Genomic DNA, 11,015 nt, shown 5'->3' with positions numbered 1-11,015 from the left:
TAAATTACAGATATTTTAGGCCACTTTTAAATTGAATGACAAAAATAGGCGCTCTTGTTAGAGAAAACTTGAATAGTAGGTTGCTTTTGCCAGGCATAAGAGAATTCACTCATCTCATTCTGAGGCTCTTTGCCAAAGGATAGCCTTTGGCTTGTCTACCATAAGAATCTGTGATCTGTCATAAAGCTAGTAACTTTATTTCTGGGACATGTCTTGTCAGTAGATAGTAAATGTTAGATGTGGCCCACTCTTTGATTAATATTTAAGGAGGAAGAGGTATTTTTCAAAATATCAGAGTTCTCTTATTTGTTTGGATCATATAGAATACCCATTATCAAGTAGTACAACACTAGAAGGCTACAAAGAATTAGAATGTTTGATTAATAGAAAATAGGCTAAGGGCAAGGAAACCAAGTTGAAAACATGAGCACTGTATCCCCTTACTTATCTAAAGCAAATTTCATACTAAGATACGTAATTCCTATTAATTGCCACTTGTGGGAAGGAGTAGTGGGAAAACCACAAATTAGATTGTTTTAAACCTACTTGTATACTCGATTGAGACATCACATCTTAAAGAATAGCTAATCTGAATAGCTAAAATTTGATACTCTTCTTCACAAATTTAGATTTGGATTGTCTGCTTAGATTTCTCTTTCTAACCCGATTACCTTGGCCCAAGATCCTACTCAAATCATTTGAATGCTCAGGGACACTTAAATTGTTAATGTATGTCAGCGTTTGGTGTCTCCTTTACAAAGTGGAGGTAATAAAATCCTATCTCACACTCAGAAAAGAAACAAGGCAAAATGTTTAATAGTGGTTACCTGTATGCAGTGGGCTTGGCAATAGGATAAGATTTTCACTTTTTACAAGCTGTATACTTCTGAATTGTTTAAACTTATTTCACTTCAAACAGGTATTGTTTTCATAATTTTTAGAACAAAAAGTAAGATAAGAAAAGGTCATAACCGATATCCAGGTAAAAATAATAGACCAAACCTGGAAATTGAATTATACTCTATCAGGAAACCTGATCGAAAGTATTGTAAACAGACTCTTTAAATAAAATTTAAAGACCCACAAGAACAGGATCAATGGAAGAAGCAACAATAACAACACAACTTTACAAACTAGAATGAAAATAGATGAATGACATCTTACTTACCAGTTGTAGCAAAGCCAAATCTTAAGATGGCAATGGAGAAATCCAAGAACAATCCTAATCGTAGTGGAGAATCCTAAAGACTCAATAATAAAAGGCAATTGCTAACTTCAGGGAATATAAACAGTTGTATAGAAAATTAAGATTAATCATACTGTGCTATATGAATCAGCTATAAATAGTGTTTGGATAGCAATAATAGTGTAAATACTGAATATAGATGAAACCATAATTTTCATAAAAGCATATTGGGAGTATGAGAGGAAAGGAAGTGTGTGTAGAGGAAATTGATGTTGGTGCTGGTGGTTATAATGAGACAGGAAGAGTAAAGAGAGCTAAATCTTCATCTTTCATACTGGGAAGTTAATAGGTAATGCATAAGTACTAAAAATTAAGAAATAGCTATTTAAAAAATTCATTTCAAGACACTAAAGTTATGGAAGTAAATACTAGAAGAATGAACATAAATAAATCAAAGTTGATGTTTCTGGGAAAGGGGAAATAGAAGAAGGACAGAGGATTGTTGCTTGTTTTAACCAAGTACATGGAACTAGACGCTTATTTGATTAAAGAAAAACTTCTATAAAATACCTTAAGCTTCAAATATTTATTAAGTGATCATTTGTACCTTATGAGTGTGATGATGCAACCAAGTTCTCAGGCTTTATTTCCTCTCTTTACTCTCTGATTCCTTATAGAACTGTATAAATTACTATGACATAAGAAAAAATTTGAACGTTAAACCTAGCAATCAGAGTTAATGTGCAAATTTCAATTAAATAATGTATAATAAAGAACCTCATACTGCTTGGCAAATATGTGTTTTCCAGAAGTAGAATTTCCTTCCCCTTCTCCACGAGGTCAACAAGTCTGTTGGTGCAGCGTTTTTCCTGAACGTGGAAACTGACTCTTGATAAGATAAGAGCTTCTCCTACATTTGGCACTTTCAGTGAAATTGATCCTAGAATGAAAGTACTTTTGAACTCATGTTGGGATGTCTCAGAAGCAGTAGGCTATGGTTATTGCTGGTTAACCTTAGTAGAATTAATTATAAGTGGGCTTACAAAGAAATAGAAAATCTGAATAGACCGATAACAAATGATGCTGTTGACCTATGAATCAAAGAGCTTTGCAGGAAGAGAAGTCCAGAGTAAGATGGCCTCACTGGTGTATTCCACTAATTGCTTAAATAATTCACACTAACCCTTAACAAATATTACAAAATAAAGGAGGAGGAAACACCTCCCAACTCATTCTATGATTCTGATACTTTGCTATACATATTACTCTTAAAGCAAAGCCAGACACAACAAGAAATTACAACTATAAACCAATATCCTTTACAAATATAGACACAAAAATCCTCAACCTAGCAAATTAAATACAACAGCATATACAAATAATTATATGCCATAACCATTTATCCTAGAAGTGCATGGTTGATTTAATGTCTGAAAAATCAGTGTAATACACATAGATTATTACATGCAATATACATAGATATTAATAGATTAAACAACAAAAAACATATGAACATCTCCATAGACCTAGAAAAATCATTTGACAAGATTCAACACCCTTTTCTGATAAATATATGGAACAAACTAGGAATTCAAGGGAACTTCTTCAACCTAATTGTTGGCAGCTATAACCAAAACTAGAAGTTAACATCACACATAAGGGAAAGACTAAAATCTTTTCCTCTATGGAAAAGAACAAAATAAGGATGTCTACTCTCTTCACTTTGATTCAACATTGCACTGGAAGTTCCAGTTAGCATATTTAGTCAAGATTGGAAAGAAGTAAATCTATCTCTATTTGCAGATGACTTCATGTTGTATATAGAAAATCCTAAGGAACACACACACACACACACACACACACACACAGAGAGAACTAATGAAGGAGTTCAACAACATTGTGTAGGATACAGGATCAGTATGTAAAAATAAATTTTATTTCTCTCTACTTTGGAATAAAATTGTATTTCTATTGACATTAATAATGTGAACATTAAGAAAACAATCTGATTTAATCAAAATGATTAAAATATTTAGGTATAAATTTAACGAAAGATGTGCAAGACTTATATGCTGAAAACTACAAAACATCATTGAAATAAATTAAAGAAGCCCTAAATCAATAGAAAGACAAGCTGTGTTCATGAATTGAAAGCCTTAATATTGTTAAGATGGCATTACTCATCAAGTTGATCTACAGATTCAATGCAAGCCCTATCAAAATTCCAGCTGGCCATTTCACACAAATTGATAAGATGATCCTAATATCCACATAGAAATGGAAAGGACTGGAATAGAAAAAAATGTCAAAGGCAAATTTTTACATTTCAAAACTTACTACAGGCCAGGCGTTGTGGCTCACGCCTGTAATTCCAATATTTTGGGAGGCTGAGGCGGGTGGATTACCTGAGGTCAGGAGTTCAAGACCGGACTGGTCAACATGGTGAAACCCCATGTCTACTAAAAATACAAAATTAGCTGGGTGTAGTGGCACATGCCTGTAATCTCAGTTACTTGGGAGGGTGAGGCAGGAGAATCTCTTGAACCCAGGAGGTGGAGGTTGCTGTGAGCCGAGATCATGCCACTGCATTCCAGCCTGGGCAACAAGAGTGAAACTCAGTCTCAAAACAAAACAAAAGAAAACTTACTACAAAGCCACAGTAATCAAGACAGTGTGGTGCTGACATAAAGATAGACATATAGATCAATAGAATAGAACTGAGAGTCCAGAAACAAACATTTATGGTTCAATGATGATTTACAAAGATGTTAAAAGCGATCAATTGGGAAAGAATACTCTTTTGAATAAATGGTGCTGGGACTATCGGATATTTACTTGCAAAAGAATAAAGAAAACATAGTACATCCATACAGTCAAATACTCTTCAGTCATAAAAAGGAATGGAGTACCAATACATGCAACAATATGGATGACCCTTGAAAACATTATGTAAGTGTAAGAAGCCCGTCACCAAAGACTATAGTGCAGATTCCAGTTAATATGAAAGGTGTAGAATAGGAAAATCCATAGAGATGAATGTAGACTGTGGATTTTTGAAGGTGGGTAGAATGGGGAATGGAAAGTGACTACTAGTGTGATTAAGATTTCTTTTTGGGGTGATGAAAATATTTTGGAATTAGATAACAGCAGTGGTTGCACAGCTTTGTGAATATGCTAAAAACACCTGAATTGTAATTGTACACTTTAAAAGGATGAGTTTTATGATATGAGAATTATATTTCAGTTTTTAATTTAAAAATTGAATTGAAGGAGAACGTATTCTACAGAATCTTATCGTCCTTGGTGGAGGCAGTAAAGTTTTCTGGCTCATGCTTTTCTCAATTAATTGGTACTTTAAATTGATTCAACAGCTGAAGGAACAGTTTGTCCTTCCTATGTTTTGTGTGAAAATGTCTACCTCCTGTTTTGGTATCTGAGTTAGGGTTGGGTTATGGAACTTCTCGAGTTGTATTCCTAAGACGTTCTAATTATTTATAAGCCCCATGAATGTTATTCCACCCATGATAATCTGGGCTACATGGACTGTGATCTTGGATGTTAGTTCACCTTATTTGAACCTTAATTTCCTTTACAATATCTGCTTCTCAGGGCTGTAAAGTCTAAATGAGATAATAGATTTTAAGTGTCTATCATAGTGCCTGGCCTGATGTAGGCCTCAGCCTCCCAAGTAGCTGGGATTACGGGCACACACCACCATGCCCAGCCAATTTCTCTCTCTCTCTTTTTTTTTTTTTTTTGTATTTTTAATAGAGATGGGATTTCACCATGTTGCCTAGGCTGGTCTCAAACTCCTGACCTCAGGTGATCCGCCCACCTCGGCCTCCCAAAGTGCTGGCATTACAGGAGTGAGCCACTGCGCCTGGCCAAAAGCACATTTCTTATATGTCACAGGTCACTCAGCTCTGTCCTAGCTTCCTGTCCAGCAACAGATTGCTTGTAGCAATAAACCATGGGTGAATTTTTTTTTCTTTTATTTGTGGTCCCCTGCTGTGCCTCTTCTACTACCTGGCACATTGCAGGTGCTCAGTGATTTTGAATTTCCCATGAGACAACACAAGCCATTTACATTGATTTTCCAGCATGGTGCTAAGAGAATGGTAGAGTGTCAGCATTAGTCTGTGACAAAGGAACATTGTTAGTGCTACTTTAGATGCTGTGTTTCTTCCAGTTGTGCTGAGCAGCAGAGAACTTAATTAAATTTAATACTCGAGAAGAGTAAAGGCTGAGTCCTTCATCTGCCACAAATCTTTGCAACCCTTGCTTTCTAGTTAAACTTTCCAGGATTTTTTTGTCTCTGTTTTTAATATCAGCTTTTTGGAATGAAGTGCTTAAATAATACCAACTAATTCATTAAAAAGAGATAATCCCAGGTTCCTATTTCTTTGGAAATGTTTTACTTATTATTAGCTGTCTAAGTGCATTGTAGATTAACCTTTTCATGACATATATTTACTTCACTTTTGTATTATGTCTTCTTCCTTTGTAAGAAAATTTGAATGAGTGGTTAATGTATGTGAAAAATATTGGAGGGAAGAAAAGATATCTACCGCACAGGCCCTTTTAAGGTATCATTCTTTGAGGAGCAGCTTCCATAGCTTTCAGCTGTAAAAATAGGGACTGCCATTTCTGCAGGCAGAATGGTTTGGGGTTATATTTCCGGAAGTTGAAACTGCTGAGACCGATGCAAAGCTAATTCTCTGTTGCTTTTTTTTTCCTTCCCAGGAACTAGAGGGATTGACCACCTGAAAGCTGACACTATCTCCTTCATTCTCCTTTCTAAGCAGACAGAGTTACAACTACAGACATTTAATCTTTGCCCTTCTTTCCCACCTTTAGGAGCGGAAAAAGAAATTTGAAAAGGATGGTGAGAGGTTTTATTCTTTACTGGATCGGCACTTACACCTGTCTTCAAAAAAGAAAGAATCTCAGTTACAAGAGGTATGTTCACAAAGCCTGCCCCTGCCTTTCATTGCTAGCTATGCCTTAGAAACAGTGTGAATTTTGTACTGCAAGGCTTTCCCCATACCTTGTCTTAGCAGGGAACCTCATGTGATAGTAGCACTTGTAGTCAAAACTGTGGCCTGAGACTCAGAAGCCCTGAGTACTAAGCCACCTCTTCCACTAACTCAGGGTGTGACCTTGGATAGGATACTTCTCTCTTTGCCTCATTCCATTATCTGTAAGAAGAGGAGTCAAGAGTCCCTTTCAATTGCAAGTCCAAAATCCATGTGAGGATAAAGTTAAACTAGTGTTGTATTTGGTAGAGATCAGGGACAGATCTTCTACTTTTTTTCCCTGAGATATTCTATAACCTTTTTTTTTTTTTTTTTTTGGTAGGGGGTTAGGGAGTGTCCTGTTGTGGGACTACTGCTTACCTGGGACTTGCAGTGGCTTCAGTTAAAATAAGCTGCCATTCAGTGAGACCCTACCACATGCCAGGAACTCAGGAACTGTACAGGATGCAACATGACTACAGAAACAATAAGACATGATTCCTGCCCTTCTGCATCTTACTGTTGGGCTACTAAATAAGAAAACACATTACTCTTATACTAATAGAATTTTTTACACACTTTAATGTGTATATATGGTGCTTTTGTTGGAAGTATGAAATGAGAATAGAAGACTTATGTTTGGATGTGGGGGATTTCCTCTGTGGAAGAATGTTGCCCTTCTAATTTGATGTGGTCATTAAAAAATAGGCAAAGTGTTTGACAGGTGAAAATGGAGGAATGGACCTTTCAAACAGAGACCAATGGCCCAAAGGATGGAAGGGACATAAGTAGAATTCTATTTTAGGAATCTCAAACTGGCATAGGTTGTAGGGTGAATTAGATCAGGGAGAGACTATAAGCAGGATAACCAGTTTAGGAAACTATTGATCTAGGAAATGATCTAGGGGAAAGTGTCAGAGCCATAAGAGAGGCACCACGGAAGGAAAAGAAAGAATATACGGATTGAGAATTTTTCTAATGGAAGAAGGGGTCTATATGTTCAATGAAAGATTCAGTAATAATGGAGATTTTAAAGATTCAAATATGAAAAGAGATATCTGATGGAATAATATCATAGGCAGGAACTGTCATCTTGTCTGTGGTCACACAGATTGTGGCAGAGCTGGAGCTCACCTCCTGATAACTGGTTTCATAGATATCCATCACATCATCTGAGGTGCTTGAAGGTAATAGGTCAAGAGCCTCAGTGTGGCTGTGTGCAGTGGCTCATGCCTGTAATCCCAGCATTTTGGGAAGCCAAGGCATGTGGATCACTTGAGGTCAGGAGTTTGCAACCAGCCTGGCCAACATGGCCAAACCCCAGCTCTACTAAAATTACAAAATTAGCTGGGCGTAGTGGTGCATGTCTGTAATCTCAATTACTTGGGAGGCTGAGGCAGGAGAATCGCTTGAACCCGGGAGGCGGAGGTTGCAGTGAGCCGAGATCACGCCATTGCACTCCAGCCTGGGTGACAAGAACGAAACTCTGTCTCAAAAAAAAAAAAAAACCAAAAACTTTAGTTGTGGATGGAGTTAGTATTGCAAAGGAGAAGGACTACTTTCCTTCCATAAACTAGAATTAAGTCTGGGATCTTCTCTCATTTTCCTTTTGCCCACTTTTGTTTTTTTCCTTTTCTATCTATTCTGTGTCACGGTTTCTGTGCAGAAAACAGTCAACAGGCCTGAGACTGCTGTGCTTACAAAGACCTGTTTACAAAATTAGCCCTTGGATGGCATCTGGGAACTTCACTGTTAAACAGCTCCCAACATTGATTTAGAAGTTTCCCTTAATGGGTAAGAATGGCTGACTGTGCCAAGCCTGGCTGTGCAAACAATGTGGCTTATGTTGAACATCTTTTTCTTCTGGTAGTCTTGAATTTTGGTTGTGCTGGGCAGAGTGTGCCTGTGTAACTAGCCCCCCAATAAAACCCTAGGCTACTCATTCTCTTATGAGCTTCCCTGACTGACAACATTTTCTCTCTGTTGTTATAACTTGTTGAAGGAAGAATTAAATGTGTCTTGGGTGACACCACAATGAGAGATCTTTTGGAAGCTTGTACCTAGCTTCCTCTGCATTTTGCCCCAGACACCTTTTCTCTTTGCTCATTCGGCTGTGTATGCTTTCACTGAAATAAATCTTAGCTGTAAGTACTACTCTGGTGAGTCCTTTGAGTCCTGCTCAAAAAAGATTTATTAAAGAATTATTAAACTTGGGGTGGTCTTCTGGACCCTGGACACAATCCAAACTATTGGAGACTTTGCTAGGACAGCTTCTGGAGTGTTCTAGGTGTTTGGTGCTATAATGTAGATGTCCTTTTATTACTTATTCAATAAAAAATGAGCAGGGGAACCTTGAGTTACTCACTTTCAAAAAATTTAGATTTCATCTTTAGAGAAGTTTTAGGTTTACAGAAAATTAAATAGTAAGTACAGAGTTCTATATGCCCTTACCGTCACACAGTTTCTCATTTTCCCCTTTAGGATCATCTTGCATTCATGTAATACATTTGTTAGAATTGAGGAGCCAATGTATTAAACATTCTATGGGTTTTGACAAACATATGATAATATATATCCAGCATTACCATATCGTACAGGACAGTTTCACTGCCTTAAAAATCCCTGGACTTTATCCCTCCCTCCTTCTACCTCTACCTGACACCACTGATCGTTTTATGGACTCCATGCTTTTGCCTTTTCCAAAATGTCATATAGTTGGAATCTTATGGTTTGTAACCTTTTCTTGATTGGCTTCTTTCAGTTAGCAATATGCATTTAAGGTTTCTCCATATCTTTTCTTGACTTGATAACTCACTTCTTTTTAGGGCTGAATAATATGCCATTGTCTGGTTGTACCACGGTTAGTTTATCCATTTGCCTATTGAAGGACTTCTTGGTTTCTTCTGAATTTTGGCAATTGTTAAAGCTGTGATAAATAATTGTGTGCAGGCTTTTAGGGATATACATTTTGATGAGTAAATACCAAAGAATACAACTGCTATCATATGGTAAGATTTTATCTAGTGTTGTAAGAAACTGCCAAACTGTCTTCCAAATTGGCTGTAGCAGTTTTTATTTCCACCAACAATGAATGATAGCTCCTGTTGCTCCACATCCTTGTCACTATTCTGTGTTGTACCATTAAAAGTAATGGCAGAAATCACAATTACTTTTGCACCAACCTAATATGTACATGGAATATCTTTCCATTTATTTTGACCTTTGATTTTTTTCATTAGTGTTTTGTACTTCTGCTCTTAAAGATCTTGTCTTTTTGCACCTGGCTTATTTGACTTAACAAATAACTTTCAGTTCCATTTATGTTGCTGCAAATGACAGGATCTCATTTTTTTCCTTCTTTTATTTCTGATGCTAGTTGTTTGTGTATTTACTCTTTCTTACTTATTTAATGTGGCTAAAATATTAACAATTTTATTGATTTTTTTCAAAGAACCAGCTTTTTGGTTTTGTTGATTTCCTGTTGTTCATTTCATTGATATCATCTTCTTTTTTTTTTTTATTATACTTTAAGTTCTAGGGTACATGTGCACAATGTGCAGGTTTGTTACATATGTATACATGTGCCATGTTGGTGTGCTGCACCCATTAACTCATCATTTACATTAGGTATATCTCCTAATGCTATCCCACCCCCCTTCCCCCACCCTATGTCAGGCTCCGGTGTATGATGTTCCCCACCCTGTGTCCAAGAGTTCTCATTGTTCAATGCTCACCTATGACTGAGAACATGTGGTGTTTGGTTTTCTGTCCTTGTGATAGTTTGCTGAGAATGATGGTTTCCTGCTTCATCCATGTCCCTACAAAGGACATGAACTCATCCTTTTTTTCTGGCTGCATGGTATTCCATGGTATATATGTGCCACATTTTCTTCATCCAGTCTATCATTGATGGAAATTTGGGTTGGTTCCAAGTCTTTGCTATTGTGAATAGTGCCACAATAAACATACGTATGCATGTGTCTTTATAGCAGCATGATTTATAATCCTTTGGGTATATACCCAGTAATGGGATGGCTAGGTCAAATGGTATTTCTAGTTCTAGATCCTTGAGGAATCGTCACACTGTCTTCCACAATGGTTGAACTAGTTTATAGTTCCACCAACAGTGTAAAAGTGTTCCTGTTTCTCCACATCCTCTCCAGCACCTGCTGTTGCCTGACGTTTTAATGATCACCATTCTAACTGGTGTGAGATGGTATCTCATTGTGGTTTTGATTTGCATTTCTCTGATAGCCAGTGATGATGAGCATTTTTTTATGTGTCTGTTGGCTGCATAAATGTCTTCTTTCGAGAAGTGTTTGTTCATATCCTTTGCCCACTTTTTGATGGGGTTGTTTGATTTTTTCTTGTAAATGTGTTTAAGTTCTTTGTAGATTCTGGATATTAGCCCTTTGTCAGATGGGTAGATTGCCAAAATTTTCTCCCATTCTGTAGGTGGCCTGTTCACTCTGATGATAGTATCTTTTGCTGTGCAAAAGCTCTTTAGTTTAATTAGATCCCATTTGTCAATTTTGGCTTTTGTTCCCATTGCTTTTGGTGTTTTAGTCATGAAGTCCTTGCCCGTGCCTGTGTCCTGAGTGGTATTGTCTAGGTTTTCTTCTAGGGTTTTTATGGTTTTAGGTCTAACATTTAAGTCTTTAGTCCATCTTGCATTAATTTTTGTATAAGGTGTAAGGAAGGGATCCAGTTTCAGCTTTCTCCATATGGCTAGCCAGTTTTCCCAGCACCATTTATTAAATAGGGAATCCTTTCCCCATTTCTTGTTTTTGTCAGGTTTGTCAAAGATCAGATGG

At 36.9% G+C, this 11,015-nt stretch overlaps 1 protein-coding gene across 1 annotated transcript in view; it reads left to right on the top strand.

Annotated features, from left to right (window-relative positions):
- Nucleotides 1-11,015, top strand: part of OPHN1 (oligophrenin 1) — a gene marked incomplete at its 5' end in the record, with an annotated part of 249,567 nt that overhangs the window by 59,982 nt on the left and 178,570 nt on the right. The window contains one exon of the mRNA XM_011980563.1: nucleotides 6,044-6,145. Within this exon, the coding sequence (XP_011835953.1) occupies nucleotides 6,044-6,145 (102 nt within the window). The remainder of the gene's footprint in view (nucleotides 1-6,043; nucleotides 6,146-11,015) is intronic.

Source organism: Mandrillus leucophaeus, unplaced genomic scaffold (assembly GCF_000951045.1).
Source record: "Mandrillus leucophaeus isolate KB7577 unplaced genomic scaffold, Mleu.le_1.0 Scaffold1046, whole genome shotgun sequence".
NCBI classification, from domain to species: Eukaryota; Metazoa; Chordata; class Mammalia; order Primates; family Cercopithecidae; genus Mandrillus; species Mandrillus leucophaeus.
Note: the sequence above shows the minus strand (reverse complement) of the source record. Positions and strands in the feature narration are given on the sequence as shown.